This window comes from Mus caroli, unplaced genomic scaffold (genome assembly GCF_978045245.1).
Source record: "Mus caroli unplaced genomic scaffold, Mus_caroli_1 scaffold_6, whole genome shotgun sequence".
Classification (NCBI taxonomy): domain Eukaryota; kingdom Metazoa; phylum Chordata; class Mammalia; order Rodentia; family Muridae; genus Mus; species Mus caroli.
In genome coordinates, this window is record NW_028227261.1 from 47,696,932 (window position 1) to 47,714,256 (window position 17,325).

Below are 17,325 nucleotides of genomic sequence, written 5' to 3' on the forward strand. Positions count from 1 at the left end.
GGGGAAGGTCATGGGTCCTCCATCACAACATATAGGGGAAGGCCATGGGTCCTCCATCACAACATATAGGGGAAGGCCATGGGTCCTCCATCACAACATATAGGGGAAGGCCATGGGTCCTCCATTACAATATATAGGGGAAGGTCATGGGTCCTCCATCACAACATATAGGGGAAGGCTATGGGTCCTCCATTACAATATATAGGGGAAGGTCATGGGTCCTCCATTACAACATATAGGGGAAGGTCATGGGTCCTCCATCACAACATATAGGGGAAGGCCATGGGTCCTCCATCACAACATATAGGGGAAGGTCATGGGTCCTCTACCACAACATATAGGGAGGAGGTCATGGGTCCTCCACCCCTTCATAGTGGCAGAGGCTGAGGCTCTGAGGAGATAACGCATAGAACAGGAGCCAGTAGCCCTGGGGTAGGGCCACATAACCAAACTCAGGGAACATTGGAGGGAAAAAAACAGGGCTCTAGTCTTCTTCACGCTTCCCTGGAACTCTCAGTAATCCTAAGCCTAACTTCAAGTGCCAAGGGAGCAGACAGACTGCAAGAGGTAGACAGCACTGGGTACATGCAAGGCCCAGGGTCACCCTCCACTCACCCTGATTTTCTCTTCCACCACAGGCCTTCCCCTGCCCCTGCTCCCACGTGTCACATACACACTGTGAACCATAGATTATTATTAGACCATCATAGAGCAACAAGGACAGGAATGGAGAGAAACCTGCAAGGCGAGAAGTGTGTCAGAGGAGCACCCTGGAAACGGTGGGTCTACGGGTAAAGTAGGGATGGAGTGCTCCTGGAAACGGAGGGTCTACCAGTAAAGCAGGGGTGGACTTCATGGGCGAGAGGGAAGAGCTTTTCACAGGGAGATGGCTGGAGCACAGGCCTGGGGGTTGGGGCAGGATGGAGACCTGAGGCCACAGAGGAGGCAGGTGCATGGTAAGTTGCAACTGGCTCTGAACATCCTCTGAGGAGGCTGCCATCTCTAAGGCAGGCAAGGAAGAGGACAGCCTTGTCCCTTTCAGAGTGCCCCTGCAAAGCAGAGGTTAGATAGCAGAAGACCGAATTCAAGGGCATGACTACCATGGAGTCTGGGAGGGTGAGTGTATTGGGGGCAGACATGAATTGACAGGTGGCAGATGTTGGAGGGAAGGACCTGGGGTACCACAACAAATAAGGATGTAGGGAATGGAGATTTCCAGCTGGAGCGCCACACTCACACACTGTACCATGGCTGTCACAGACCTGGGCACTGCTGCCCAGGAAGCTAAACCTTCTGTAGGATGTCACCTTGGCCTCCAGACAAGGCACATCTGTCCTCGGGAAATCAGTCACGTTACAGGAGGCAGGCATGCCAACGGCATCTGAGGATGTGCGGCCTGTGGGCCCCTCACTGAGGTCAAAGAGCTGGAGACCTTCAAGCAGGGTGAGCCTCCCTGCACTGGGGCAATGGTAGGGTGGAGAGGAAGGGATCCAGAGAGGGCTTGAGAGAGGTGGGAGCAGCCTCTGGAAGCAGAGCCTCTTAAATCGGCTAGGAGGGAGGGACGCGAAGGCGGGGGGGGGGGGGGGGGGAGTGGTGGGGGAACGACTGGAAACACCATCTTGGCAGAGAGAGTAGTGGGCAGTCATTGAGTTTTCTGTTTCAGGAGGTGTTAGACCCTACCCCTGGCTGCTGAGAGATTCCTATATGTGCTGGCCAGAGGCTGCTTCACTACCCAAGGGCCAAAGCTTGCTCAGGACTTTCATAGGGACATCTCTCTGAGGCCAGGCATAGAAGCCTTCAGCAGTGCACAAAAGAACAACTTGGGCCTCTCCCTTCAACCTTCCCCATTCCCAAGGATAGAATGCTGGGGCCGGGCAGGGGACAGAGGACGGAGGTGAGGCAGCCCTTCAGCCCTACCTGTCACACTCTGTATCACAGGCCAGTGTCCTCTCTAAGGGCCCTGTGTCCTTCCCTTCCTGGGCACATCCAGAGGCAGGGCCAGACGTGTAACCTCCTCCACACACCACCCTCTGTGGGTCCCTGAGGCTCTGCACTCATTTCTTAACAAGGTTCCTGGAAGGACTCCCTCTAAACTGGGCCAGTAAGTTCCAGCCAGGGCCACAAGGACTTGGAGTACTAAAGACTCTTTCTGGGGGCTTCCTGGCTCCTCCCACCCCATTCAACAGTGGTACGGGAGGCAGTCACTCTCTCTCAGGCACAGGATAAAAACAGGTTTAAAAGATGTCAAGGCTTGTTCCTGTTGCTTCTGCTTCCTATAACAGATCCCACTGTCACCCAGAGGTAGTTCATGACAGGTTCCACTCCCGATGGCTGGACTTCCCAGAGAGATCAGGCAACTTGCCCAGAGTTGCTCAGATACAAAGTGTCTGAAGGTTGGACTTGGCCTCACTAGTGAGTTGAAGCCCTGAGAAGGATTTTCACACCTGGGCTCCCGACTGGGCCATGAGCTAAACTGAGATTGCTAGGCACAGCTACTTAGGAGCTGGGGCTGCAATTCAATTGCTGCCCACAGTGGCTCAAATACTAGTCTGTGAAACCCTCCCAAGGGAGGGCCATAGCTTTACCAGGGTCCCCTGCAGTTAAGTCACAAGAAAGGGCAGCTTCCTGGGTCTTAGGGTGGGGTTGAGACGGGGGGGGGGGGGGGGGGGGGAGGGGGCGGGCGGGGGGGAGGAGCTTGCAACATAGTTTGGTTCTCTAGCAGCAACAAGGGTTCAGGCCTGGGTTTTTTGAGAGAGAAGTCAGCACAGAACTTAGGGGCAGGAAAGACCCAGGCCACCGAGAGAGAAGGAAAGGCAAAAAGTGGACTCATGAATGAAGTCCCCACGTGTGACCTTCAACTCATGGTGTATACTCATGGGACCACACTGTTTCTGGTGCTTTCCACGAGATAGGCATTACTTAATCCCTACATGGGACAGTCTGGGGTTCGTGTTCAAGGGACTTACCCAGGGCCGAGGCTGGAACTAGCTGACAGTGCAAACCATGATGGCACTAGGCCCAGCTGGATCAGTCCCTACCAGGGATGTACACAGGCGAGGCTGGCCACTGGAGGAGACAGAGAGCCTTTCACCGGCAGCCAATACAAAGGCCACTCTGGCTAGCTCACAAGCATGAAGTCACCCCAGGAACGAAAGTACACAGGCAGAAAGAGCTCCAAGTAGAGTTGGAGGAGGTGGCTCAGTAGGCAAGACACTTGCTGTAGAAGCACCAAGACCCGCTGGAACCCAAAACCCACGTAAAAGCTGGCCATGGAAGCACGTCATGGAGCCTGTAACCCCAGCACTGGGGCAGAAGCAGACAGACCCAGGCACTCGCTAGTCAACCAGTCTAACCGTAACAGTGAGTGTCAGCTCTCAAGGGTAGAAGAGCAACAGAGGAAGTCAACCAATATTAATGTCTGGCCTCTGCATGAACACACACATACCTACCATACCACATACATATACACTCCCCAATACACACCACACTCATACCACGTACACACATACATATCACACACACATATACATACCACATACACACCACCCACATAATACACACCCCTCACACATACATACATACCACACCACACACACATATACACCACACACATACCACACACATATATACTTACCACATACACATGTATCACACACACATACACATGCCACATATATCACATACACACCATACACACACACATATACATACATACACACACACACATATATATATATACACACACATATATATACATACATATATATATATATATATATATACACACACACATACCACTTATACACCCCACACACACACACACACACTTACCACACACACATACACTTACCGCACACGCGCGGGCGCGCACACACACACACACACACATACGCACACATGCTGTTGACATGGTTTCCTCTTTTTGTGTAAGTCCAGACCATGTCCCTTCAGGGTTAGGGCAGAGCCTCTAGGGTCCACAGGATTGGCTCTCACAGCTCCCCATTCAGTCTCTGGATGTGAGCCTCCTTGAAGCCTCCATACTCAGGCCCTGACTGTGGTGAACTCCAGCTTCTATGAACTTCCTGAATTTCAGGGAAAACAACAGAATCCTGGAGGATTTGTGCTGAGTATGGCCTAGAGGTACCCCACTTCCAAAGAGAAGATTCCCCCAAGAGGTTCATGGATCTACCACGTGGCCACTTGGCGAGATGGGCCTGCAGCCTGGCCCCCAGCTGTGGATAGCTACCTCAGTCCTCAGAGAGGAGCCAGACAGCACATTGCAGGCTGCGGCACAGGCTGCAGAGGCACAGGACAGACTGGGAACAGATTGCTGGAGCCTGTCTAGTTACAAATAAATCCCAGACACAACAGCCTGGGGGGTGGGTTGCTTGGTTTGGGCCACCTTGGCAGGGGTAGGAGGAAGAGTGTCACCTTGGTTTGTCCAGAATGGCCACTTCCCTCCTGGTTATACCTGCACCCAAGCATGTATAGTCAAAAGAAGGGACTTTTTTTTTTTTTTTTTTTTTTGGTTTTTCGAGACAGGGTTTCTCTGTATAGCCCTGGCTGTCCTGGAACTCACTTTGTAGACCAGGCTGGCCTCGAACTCAGAAATCCACCTGCCTCTGCCTCCCGAGTGCTGGGATTAAAGGCGTGCGCCACCACGCCCGGCGAAGGGACTTTTTTTTAATAAAAATTTTTATACACTATATTTTGACATACTCTTTTCCCTTCCCTCATTCCGTCCCAGATCCTTGCCATCTCCCTACTCACACAATGTCATGTCCTTTCTGTCTCTAGAACAGACAATAAAAAAAAAAAAAAAAAACCTGGGCTTTAAGGATGATGGGCAGCAGATGGTAGACCAAGGTCTAGGAAGTGGGCATGGAGGAGGCTGGCTTGAATGTCCCTGGATTCAGGCCACCAGGAAAGCCCACGCTGCCTCCAGCCACTCAGCCAGGCACCTTAACCTGGGCCTGGTGGGACCTTCCTGCCTCTCATCAGCTGCCATGTCCCTGATGTCCCCCTGGACCCACTGTGAACCCAGGGTAAACCAGCTCCTGGGGCCACCTAGAAGATGCCCTGGGCTCCACAACAGTCAGGATGGGAGTGACCGCTGAGGCACTATTGCAGCCTGGTCCCCTCCTTCCCTCTGGGCAGCTGACCTACATCTAACTCTCCTGCTGTTCTCCCAGCAGCTGCCCTCTTGCTGTGCCCTTGGCGGAGGACAGCAGCTGACGTATGCAGGAATCATGTGTTCAGGAAGGTCTGGGAATGTTCACCCACTGGTCTTCACACCTCCATGCTGTGGCTGCTTCAGGATGGCATGAGGGGCAGACAAGCCTCGAGCCTCTCTGTTTGTTCTCTTCCCTCCATCACCATACTTATCCAACCCAACCAGGAGCACGCAGAGGGGAAAGCGGCCAAAGAAGTCTGCACCTTGCGGCTGAGTTCTGGATCCTAAAATACCCAACTGCTCTCTCTACAGGCCCAGACCAATATCTAGCTCGGGGTAGTCTTCCATCCTCCCAGGCTTGCTCCAGCCCTGAGCTCAGACCCGGGGCGGGTCGGGGGGACGGGGACACAGCCATGAGCTATGTCTTCATGAGAAATGAAATTCAGATGGGGAAGTCACTTGTCCAAGTCACACAGCCAGTATGGGACAGAAACAGAATAATCATCGCAAAGCTAAGAGGGAGACGGGGTCTACTAATGTATTGAGACAAATGAAGCAATCGTTTGGTTATATTGTGGGTTTTTTGGTGGGTAAGTGTCCTTGGGCCAGGACACAGTTGTCCTTTATCTCTGCTCTGTGTGACCCAGATATGGCTACTTTGTCTGTGTCACTGGGGCTGGGACAAGATGGCCCTGTGCTTAGGGTCCTGTGGGCTGGCTGGACACCAGGGCCATGAGGGCATACAGGGGTGTTCCTAAGATGACGTCATCTTTTGTTGTTTGTCTCAGTATTATGTATTTTGCTTTGTTTTTGTTTTTAGTTAGAGTCTAGCTATAAAGATCAAAGAATTTAGTAATGTATGTTATTGGCATGGGACACTGTATATGATGAGAAAATGATCTGAATTACGGGACCTCATTTTTCTTTTAGAGAATTACTTCCATGTAATCAGAGAAGGTTAGTTCTATAAGGAAAAATAAAAACGAATAAACAGAATCAACTGAAGTTGTGGCTCCAGAACTCCCAGTAACAGAGAAAGTCCTGTGAGGCTCCTTAGCCTGAAATTCCTCTTCAGGGCAGTGGGACCTATGCACTGCCTTTATCGGCTGCCCAGGTGCGTGTCTGTGGGGCAGTACTGAGTGTGACAGGCTGGTGGCAGGAAACTGACAGAGTAATAGGGGTAAAGTTCCTTGTAGGACGGTCAGGCCAGTGTCCGGGGTACCGCCGGGGACCACAGGACCACGCCCATGGCTTTGGTGGGTGCAGTTTCCCAGGAAGGCTTTTGCCCATTTGTCCTGCCATGTTCTAGAAGGCAGTGTTTGGGGCTGGAAAGACGGCTCAGCAGTTAAGAGCATGTGTTCCTCTTGTCAAGGACCCAGGTTTAATTCCCAGCACCCACATGGTGGTTCACAATCACCCATAACTCCAATTCCAAGAGATGTAACACCCTCTTCTTATCCCCACAGGCCCTAGGCACTCGTATGGTATATACATATATACAGGCAAATGATTCATACACACAAAAGTAATAAACTCTGAAGATTGTAGGCAGAGGCAGTGAGGGGTCATGGGAACTAGGTGGACGGTGCTGCGTCACTTAGTCATCAGGACATTCAAGAGTCCTGATAGGATCTCAGAGTCCATACTCCCATGGCCCAACTCTCCTAGCTATGGGTCCCGGACTGGCCTGCACTGAACAGAGGCCACCAGAATGGTGGTGAGAAGCATAGAGTTGGTACTGAGCAGAGTCCCCCTATAGGCACCTTCTCTTCTCCCCTAAGCTCTTCTTGGGCCTTTCCAGCCCCAGGGTGGGTGACATAGCAGCTTGTAGCAGGAGTGAGAAACAGCTGCAACCAGGGGTCCTTCCTGATTGATGGCCAAGGGCATCCCAGGGCTAGTATTGCTCAGGAGGGAGCCAGTACACCCTAAGACAAGGTCTGACACACTCTCCTGACTGATGTGTGTGAACTGGTCTCCTCCTTCCGGCTACAGCAGACCCCACAGCCAGAAGGAAGTTCAACCCCTGACCAGTCAGCTAACTTAGGGCAAGCGACTTTGTTTCTCGGTGTTGTCTTCTACGACATGCAATCACATACTGCCAGGCCTTGCCTAGAGGCCTTGTGTTAAGTAAGACCCAGCAAAGAGCACACTCAGGAAGCCATGGACACAGAACAAATCACTTTACCATGCTTGCCAGACATCCTGAGAGGCCAGGTAGGGCCCAGCCAGGACAGTATATGCCTGCAGTTCCCAATACCAGAGCCCAAAGCTCTGGGGTGTGGCAGGCATGTGTCTGTCCCTTAGCCAGACACAGAACAGAGAGGCACGGCGGGTGGGTATGCAAGAGTGGGAGGGGGTATGTCTGCTTTTCTTCCTCCAGGCCCACTCAGGAGCGTAACGCCCTGCTCCTGAGAATGGGCCCTGACAGCACCAGAGGTCTGGCAGCCAGGAGGCAGAGTCCAGGTGAAGCTGTGACAACGAGCTGACATTGCTTTCCAGGGCCACTGTCAGGTCTTCCTTTCTCGATGGCACAGCTAACAAAAGCCCACCAGCCTAGGAGAGGGGGCCTGCATTGGGACTCCATGGGGTCTCCAGAGAAGATCCCTTCCAGGCCCAATCCTCAGGACAGAAACTTTTACCACAGGGAGACAAGACTGGGCAATGTGTCCTTTGACCCCAACAGAGTGGACAGACCTGAGAGAGAAGCTGATTTGCGTTTGTAATCATAGCACTCAGGTGGCTGAGGCAGGAGGATTACTGTGAATTCAAGATCAGCCTGGTCTACAGAGTGAGACCATGTCTCAAGAGGAATAAATATGAAAAGGGACATTAGTAGGGACAGGAGGGAGGGAGGGAGCGGGGAGCTAAGGCAGTCATTTTTACATGGCAGAGCTCCAGCCCAGAAGCACCAGGCCATATGCAGCACACAGCCGTTTCTCTCTAAGCCTCTGTTTCCTCTTTTAAAACAGGAATAAGAATTAAACAGAGATAAGAAGAGCTGAAGAAAATAAACTGCCCAACACACCCTCAGGCCAGGAGCCAGTACCTGTTGCTGGAGATCTCCAGAGGAAAGTATCTTTTCTGGAGTCCCTGATGCCAAGCACGGGGCTAGAAGTAAGAAAGAGTCTGAGAGGACAGTGTAGGGAAAGGTACCCTGGGAGAGGTGGCGCCTGCACCTCCAGAGACCCATCTGAGGCCCAGCTGCCTTCCTGGAACAATGAGGGCCTTGGTGACATGACAATTCACCCTGGGCCAGGAGAACGCCACCTGACTATACCCTGAAGGGGTGCTTGTTCCACCAGCTCTCTGGGACCTGTTCTTCCTCTCTCCCTGAGGCCCCTCCGATTCACCTGCTACCTCATTCTCCAAGGAGGAAAGCTGTCAGTCAGTCAGCAGCAGCAAAGGGAGGGGGGCGGGGGGAGACACAGCCATGAGCCAGCTACAGCCTTGGAAACTGAGGGGACTATGACCCAGGAGGGGCCATGGAAAGCCCAGGAGAGAGCCTTCAGCACCCTCAAATCCTGCTGGGAAAATCCAGCGGCACAGACGGCAAGTCAAGCCTGGAGCCTGTGGCAGTGTCACGGTATAACAGACTCAGCTAGAAAGAGAGAAGTAAGAGGCTGCCCACCAGGATCTGCCCCTCCCAGCCCCAGCCTACTTTCAGAGACCAGCCACATCTGTAAGATTCATTTCTTCCCCAGCCCTCCCTGAATACGTTCTGCACCTCTAGGCATCCTTGGAGCCACCTCCATTGTGGCTGTACCATCATGCACTGCCTGAAGCCACACATACCACCACCACCACCACCCCTGCTGGAGCCACACCCCCTGCTGGAGCCACACCCCCTGCTGGAGCCACACCCCCTGCTGGAGCCACACCCCCTGCTGGAGCCACATCCCCTGCTGGAGCCACACCCCCTGCTGGAGCCACACCCCCTGCTGGAGCCACATCCCCTGCTGGAGCCACACCCCCTGCTGAAGCCTTCAGAAACCCTTGTGGAGTAGGGTTTGGGTGGCTGCTGTAGTAGCAACCTTAGAGGTGTTCAGCTGAGTTTCGCCCACCATGCTACCCACTGCCACCCATCATTCGCCCCCTGCTCACTGAGCACATTTCAGTTTACCACACATCTCTAAGGAGACACTATTGTCACCAGGGCCACTCAGTCAGAAGGGGACAGCGGAGGTTATCTGATTCAAGGCTGCACCGAGTTGGGATCTCAGAATTCCTGAAGTCCCTTCCCTCAGCCTGAGGGAACAGCGGCACCTTCTTCCAGGAGAAACTCCTCATCTCAGCGGTTCTCAACCTGCCTAAGGCTGCAACCCTTAAATAGCGTTCCTCATATAATTACAATATTATTTATTATACATTAATGATATTATAAAATTATGTTGTAACTGCTTCATAACTGTAATTTGCTACTGCCATGAAATATAATGTAAAATATCTGATATGCAGAATATCAGATCCGTGACTCCCCCCGCAATAGGGTCATGACCCACAGGTTGAGAACCACAGGGAACACAGGGAGCATGGGAGAGAACAGTGTCCTGAGAAAGCAAGCAGCACACACAAAGGCCTGGAGGTGAGACGTAGAAGGCAGGTGACGGAGCTGCTGCAGTGGCCGGGCTCAGAGAAGGACGCAGGAAAAGGCTGGAGGGCAGTGAGCACAAGGAACAAAGAAGGCACAGCCCTGGCTCCATCCTCAGGTGGCACAACAGCTGAGACAGGAAAACCAAGGTCCAGAGAAGAACAGCTCTTTGTCAATGATGTCATCTATCCAAAGGGACAATGAAGCTGGGCCTGGTGTCTTGGTTAACTGCACCCCACAGCCAAATGTGTGCTACATCACAAGCCAGGACCTGTAGCCAAACTGTCATCATTCATAAGGCCACCACCAGGCAAGCTCTGGAATCCCTGTGGCCTGGCCAGGACCATCTAGTGGGCCTGAAGCCTGGGAGGCTGGGTGATAGCAGCTCTTCACTGAGTGGGATGGATAGATGGCGGCAGACAGCTAAGGCAAGGGAAAAGCGGGTGAGTACGGAGAGGGTGCTTCCTGATCCAATCTCCCACAAAACAGTCAGCACTCCAGGAGCTGGGGCAGTCGGGAGTCTCACACATCTCAGGGTGAGAAATGGAGGCCTGGGGGGACCTGTGCAGGCTCCGTGGCTGCATGCCTGAATGCACACTGAAGCAATTGTACTTAAACACACTGTTCCTTACCCCCTCTGAGCTTCTACAAGGTGTAGATGGCTCAGGCCTCCCAGGCTCAACCATCTTATAGACTGAGGAGCACCGGCAGTGAGAGGCACATGGCCCGGGCTAGCTGCCTGGAGTTCCCGAATGCTTGACAAGTGTGAATAGGTGCTGTGTTTGATGGTCCAGGAGCAAAGGCCTGGCCAGAGACCAGAATCCCCACCTCTGCTCCCAGACGCCAGAAAGCAACAGGAAACCCAGGCCTACGTGAACCCACAGGCTGGAGTCCCACCCAACTTCCCCTGGCTGGAGCCCTAGGGCGACAGACCCTTCCTCCGCTTTGAAGGCACCTTGGGAACTGAAGCTCCAGTGAGCTTCCCTTCCCTAGCCCGCCAGCTGTGGGCCAAGAGCCCTCCCTGAAGATAAAGATTAAGACCTCAGTGTGAGTTCCAGAGCCAAGGACAAGCTGTATGACTTGAGAGTCGGGTTACCTCTCTGAGCACTGGTGGTGACCTCTGTAGCGTGGGGTCTGTCCCACCTTTTATTTGTGTTTGTTGAGACAGGGTCTCACTATGCAGCATTAGCGGGACTGAAACTCACTGTGTAGACCAGGCTGGTCTCAAACTCAAAGACATCCTTTTGCCTCTGCCTCCCAACTGCTGTGATTAAAGGCACGCCCCACCGTACCCCACCTGTGTCCCTTATTTTATGATGACCAGTCTCAAGTGACTCTTCTAGGGATGAACTCTGCAGTAGCCTTCTATAGGAAGCCTGTCTCAGCCTCCTCAGTGCAAAAGCTCCCTCCTTCCCTTCAGCCCCCTCATACTTGGGCTGCATCAGACACTTGGGTTCATTGTGCCTACACTGGACAGTTTCACACATTACAACTCTGCCCCCACTCTGTTTTGCAGCCTAGGGGCAAAGAGAGGCTGAGCAACCAGGCCCCCTGTGGACAGAGCAGAGTGAAGTATCAGGGGTGGGGTGAGTCTGAGCAGGTGGCCCGGAATAGTGTGGCCTCAGTGTGTCTCTGTGTGCCCACAGAGGCCACAAGAGGGAGTCAGATCAGTTGGGAGATGCTGGGCATGGGTGTAGATGCTTGGAACTCAACTCAGGTCCTCTGCAAGAGCACTAAGTATTTTAACTGCTGAGCTACCTCTCCAGCTCTGGGGAGAAGAATTTCCAAATACCTTCCCCTCCCCTTCTTGCCAGCCCCAGGAGACTTCCTGTGATCTAATATAGAACAGAGATGGAGATAGGCATCCTGGCGGGAGCCCGAGGAAGCAAGCTCAGGGAGTCAAGCCGTGTGCAACATACGTTCTTCTCCACACCACGGGCACCATGAACATCTGCCCAGAACCCTGCCTCATCCATTTCAAACCAAAGCAGCTGCCCGACTGCCTCAGAGATCTCCTAATCCCATCTCTGGTTACCAGCCACCCACGCACCTTCATAAGTGAAGAGCAGAAGGCCCTCCTGTCCACACCACACTCCCTTCTATATCAACTCATGCCCTGAGCTAACAGGCAGGCAGAGATCTTGACCAAGTTCTGCCATCCATCCTACCTATGCTGTGTGACCTTAGGTAAAACACCACCCCATCTCTCTGAGCCACTATCTCTACCTACAAAGTGACAAGGAAAACGTTACACTCACACTCACAAGACTAGTGTTTTAAAGAGCTAAGGGGATACGATACAAGGTTTCTATTTCTGCACCTTGTCCTGTATGTGTCCCTCTAAGAAAACTAGAACAACTCCTAGGCATGAAATCGCCTCTTGATATTTTACCCAACCACAGCCATAGCATAGAACAAGGATTAGGCTAAGAACTCTGGTAGAAGATGCCTAAGACCAGGCTTCCACTTGGCAACTCAGTAGCCACAGAGCAGGTAACTCAACCCTGGAGCCTGTTTTCATCTGTAGCATAAACCGCTGTGAAGAGTGTTAGTCCACCACAGGCTGCAGTTACAACTCAAATGGGAAACTGAGGCAGTCAGGCTCTGATGCCCGAAAGTCTGGTCTAGGCTAGTCCAGAGTGAACTGCCAGGCTGACTAGTCCAGCAAGTGAACAGTCAAAAGAACTCAAGGAAGATCTCTGCTTGCCTGTGAGCTCCATGAGAACCAGTAAGATGGCTGGGCTGGTGGAGGCATCGAAGTCAAGCTGGAGGATGCTAAGTTGGAGGCAGAGACCCAACAAAGTAGGAGAGAGTTGACTCCCGCAAGTTTTACTCTTATCTTCACATACATGCTTTACAAATGTACCCCACCCCAAAAAATGTTAAACCAAGAAGCCTCAAGGACTTAACAGACTGCTCCCGAGTTGTTGCTCAGCCTCCCGTTCCTGAATGCTGGGTGTGTGCCCACCTGGTGTCCTCCACATTCTGTCACTGTGTTCCGACACTGCAGAGCCGGCCTGATCCTGTACACCTAACATCGGCAGGCAGAGAGCAGGCCTCTGTAATGACAACTGAAAGGCCTCCTAGGTAGATGTGGCTAGAAGAGTGTAGGTTCTTGGTACCAGGAACTAAATTCCTTTCACAGCAGAGAACGCCTGCTGACTCCGTTGCCGCTGGCCCCAAAGACACCTGAATACGCGCCCGCACAAGGGGGAACTTCCACGGGTTGCACAGGGTGTACAAAGGCCACGCTCAGCAAAGGCAGTGGGGTTAGCATTTGGCCTGCCTTCACTGCCGTTGCACCGGTGGCTTCCAGGAAACACACTCTTCCTCTTGAGCCCCTCCTTGCTGTTGGCCCCATGACTCACACCCAGGCTAGGCTGGCAGGAGGAAAACGCTCTCTGAAGGGTGACTCGACAGAAAGGCAGCAGACTGTGACCAGGACCTGAGCCTACCACCCGGAGGATGCGCGCGGGGGTGCGGCCGGGGCGGGCCAGGGCAGGGCCTAGAGCCCTTTACAGCACACCGTCAGCCCCAGGATTGGCCGCTCCGGCCACAGGCCTATGGGGTGGTCCTTGCGCAGCCAATCAGTGGCCCCGGGGAGCCCATTCATTCATAAAACCGAGCAAGGAAAAGCCCCTCGTGGCCCGAGCTGCGTGGAACTTTGAAGTGAGCGCTCCCAGTGTGGTCCAGATTGGGGATCCAATTCATAGAGCTAAGAGGTGTGCAGGGGCTGCCGCGTCCACGCCCACGGTCTCGGGCTAGTAGCTTCAGCAAGCCGCGCTGGGCTCCACCCTAAGCAGGACACGCCTGCCATCCAGCTCCCGCCGACAGCTAAGAGCCACCCATCCCAGAACAAGGCCGCCAGCCTGGGGCAGGTGGCCCCATGACGGATGCAGCCACGTGCGCAGCGGAGCGTGGCGCCCCCCCCCCCCCGATTCCCCTCCCCTGGTCGCCGCGACTCACGGCAGTCGTCCTCGTCGCTGTTGTCCGAGCAGTCGTTGTCCTCATCGCATCTCCATACCAAGGGAATGCAGCGCTCGTTCCGACACCGAAACTGGTCCTCTTCACACTCCTTGACCGGCCCTGCGGGGGTTGGGGGCCGTGAGCTGGGTCACTGCACAGGAGCCCGCTCCCCACCCTGCAGCCCTGGCTGCCGAGAAGTCCAGCGGGTATGGGAAAGGGGTAGATATCGGTGAGCTCCGGAGCTCCAAGCACCTTAATTCCGAGAAAGGACAGGATGCCTCGGGTCCTCCACTGCAGGACCGACTGATGGCACAGCGAGACCCGACACGCGCTTAACGGCCCGTGGCTATACCCGGCCTTCAGACACACTCACCCTCACACACAACGCCAAGTCAGGTCCACACAAACCTAGTCTGCGGGAAGCCCGGCACGCTGGCGACACGCACCGGGCGCAGGGGCTCAGTCCCTTTGCAACCTGTCACTCTCCTGGGCCCGCTAGGGTCCCCAGAAACGCATTGTCAGAAAAGACGGTACCACTTCGCTCATCGCCGCTATGGAGCACGCGTGTCAAATTAAACCAAACCCCAGACCCTGAACGACTACCCCCCGCAAAGTTTACGGGCGGGGGGGGGCGCCCATCCCCCATAAGAGGATGCCCGGAGCCGAGGTAGAGCTTTGGTAACCAAAACCGTGGGGGTAGCGGGGGAAGAAGTCCAAGGCAAATCCGGGGAGCTAGGGTCCCCGGAGCCTCTCTCGGGGCCTCGCCGAACAGCACCCCCCACCGCCGGCCGCGCTTTGTTGGCTGGCGGCTGTGAGCCGGCCCGGGAAGCGCCGTACGCACCTTGGCCGCCCGGCAGCGGGTCCGCTGCGGAGAGATGCTGAAGCTGCAGCAGCAGCAGCAACAGCGCCAGCGGCCGGAGCGCGCCCCGTTCTGGGCGGCCCATGGCGGGCCCGGGGCTCCGGCCGCCGCGCCCCGAGACCCCCGCGCCGCCGCCGCGCCTCAGCCCGCCAAGTCCTTGCCGCGGCGCCGGGGCTGCCGCTGCCGCCGCCGCCACCACCACCGCTGCCGCCCGCCCCGGCTCCCCGGCTGCATTTCAAGCAGGTTCGGTGACGCTCGGCGGCGGGGCGGGCTCAGGCTGAGCGCGCGGCCCCGGCCCTGGGCGGCCGCCGCCGGCGCGCGCGCTCCCTCCCGCCGCCGCCTCCGCCCCACGCTCCTCCCGCCGCCGCCTCTTCTCCTCCCCCGCCTGTCCTTGTTCCCTCCTCTCTCGGTCCGAGCCCCGTAATCCTGCTCTGTGTACGCGCATGTGCTAGGAGCTGTAGACGCTAGGACGAGCCCGGCTAGGCTCTGGTTCCCCTGGTTTCCCCGTGGAGGTGGCAAGCGGGTGAGAGAAGGAGGCGTATGGAGGAGAGCCCGAGCTCGGGGGAAGGAGATGTTCCAGACGCACAGGCCGGTGCAGTGAACGCGCAGAGCGCGGGAAGGCTGAAAGCATTGCCAGGGAGAAGCTAGGGGTGCCGGGCAAGACCTGACATAGCTTCAGATTAGATGAGTCGCTTTCTGCGACCGTGTGCATCTGTGATTATCACTGTGTGATCCTGAGAGAGGTGAGGGTCTGACGCACAGACTGTTATCCATATTCATCCTTCTCTGTTGGACCCCGCAGAGGAGCAGATCAAGGGCCCTGAAGGCACGGCAAGGTAACCCTTGCTGCTGCAGAGAAGGGCAGGGACTGTGGAGGCCCAGATGTATCATCCTTGCCGCCAGAGGCCGCACGTCTAGTGTCTCTGGGCTCCACTAGCCTCTGCACAAAGAAGGCCCCTCCTCTAGCAGTGCGACCCCACCTCCCCTACTCTTCCTTGTCAGAAGGGCAACGCTTAGACTGGATTTCAGCCACCTGCCGGTGAGCCTGGCCCAGCAGCACAACAATCTCAGAGAGTGAGATTCTTGGGCACGGGTTGTAAACCAGACCGGCGCGAGGGTGCCAAGGCCCAGGGTTAAATCAGCCCTCTATCTTCAGAAAAAAAAGAAAGAAAGAAAGAAAGAAAGAAAGAAAGAAAGAAAGAAAGAAAGAAAGAAAGAAAGAAAGAAAGAAAGAAAGAAAGAAAGAAAGAAAGAAAAGAAAAGAAAGAGCAAGCGTGGGAGCTGTGATCCCTATGCCAAGCTGGATGGGTGCACAGCCCCGCTGGGTCAACAGTCTTCTCAATCTCATATCTTCCCGGCAAAGGGTAGCCCGTGACAATAGCTATGGCCACCGCAGACCTTGGGAAACCACAAGTGCATCATCCTTTGGTCACGTTAAGGCTCCATGGATCTGGAAGTCCTGGCCACAGTGAGGGGAAGACAGACCATCAACAGAAGAAATCTTATGCAGCATGTGCTGTGTGTGTTGTGCCCAAGGCTGCAGCATCGTAAATAAGGTACTTCCCCAACCTCTCGATGTTACATATTAGTTAGAAGAGAGAAATACAAAAGAAGAAGAAGGAGAAGGAGAAGGAGAAGGAGAAGGAGAAGGAGAAGGAGAAGGAGAAGAAGAAGAAGAAGAAGAAGAAGAAGAAGAAGAAGAAGAAGAAGAAGAAAAAGAGTTCTATCACACTATCACAGCATCATAGTTGCGATGAGAAAATAAACAACATGAGGGCACGGAGGTAAGTTAGAGAGGCGATCATGTTTCACTGACAGCGAGGAGCCTGACCACAGGACGATCAAACGCAGGCTATTCTTGGCAGAGGGAAGAGCAATGGAGACACATCCCATCGTGGTAAACTAGCGATGGGAGAAGTAAGCGCATGGGGGTGGGGAGGAGCTTTGGGGAGTCCACAAGGCCCAATCACAGGATGGCTTTGTAGGTCACAGTAAGGAGTTTGGATTTTGTCCCAAGCACAATGATACCCACTGCGACCCCCTCGAAGGTTAGAATGGACCCCCTCCTGCAACCCAGATTCACTTGTCCAGCCTCACATGGCTTCTGCTCTGCACTCCTGGGAAACTCAGTCCCATTATCGGGCCTCAGGGAAGCTGGGAACTAGGCAGTCTTGATGATTCCTTCTGTGCTAAGATGTTTGCATGGGGTAAAGTTAAGGCTACAGCTCAAAAGGATAAGAGCATTGGCCTTTGGGCCTGGGCCTGCCCTTCCTTCCCTGACTATATGGACATTGTTGCTTCCACTTCCGTGGTTCAGGTTCTCCGTATAAAAGAAGGCATTGGGGGGGGGGGGGTCACAGTGCTCACCACAGGCTGAGGTGAGGTTTAGATTACATGTGGTTGCATGAGAATCATGTCCAGAGCACAGTAGATGCCTAATGAACATTAGTTACTGTTACTATTATTCAAAACACCCTCCTCAAAAGCCTCTGATAACCCCAAACCTCAAAAAATACAAATTGCCCAGCCTGGGAATATAGCTCAGTGGGCAGTAGCTCAAAATTTGAGCTACTAGGGGGACTACAGTAGGAGGAACACAAGTTCAAGACCTCTCTATGGTACAGAGAGTTTTCAAAAACCAGTCTGGGAGGCCTCCACAGGCAGGCTCCAGAGTCACCAGAGGCCCACGGGCCTGCTCCTCACACCAGCCTGCTCCTCACCTGCCCCTGAGAGCTGGGT

General features: G+C 54.2%; 1 protein-coding gene across 16 annotated transcripts in view; it reads right to left on the reverse strand.

Annotated features, from left to right (window-relative positions):
* Lrp8 (LDL receptor related protein 8) overlaps positions 1 to 14,842 on the reverse strand; it is a 78,062-nt gene extending 63,220 nt beyond the window's left edge. For 6 of the 16 annotated variants that reach the window (XM_021159904.3, XM_021159910.3, XM_029476554.2 and 3 more), the window contains exons 1-2: positions 14,569 to 14,842; positions 13,728 to 13,847 (exon numbers count right to left, since the gene is read on the reverse strand). In XM_021159904.3, coding sequence (XP_021015563.1) covers positions 13,728 to 13,847; positions 14,569 to 14,671 — 223 coding nt within the window. In that variant the 5' untranslated portion in view covers positions 14,672 to 14,842. The remainder of the gene's footprint in view (positions 1 to 13,727; positions 13,848 to 14,568) is intronic. The other 10 variants (XM_021159909.3, XM_029476558.2, XM_021159911.3 and 7 more) reach the window with 3 other exon arrangements.
* Between the last annotated feature and the right edge of the window lie 2,483 nt (positions 14,843 to 17,325).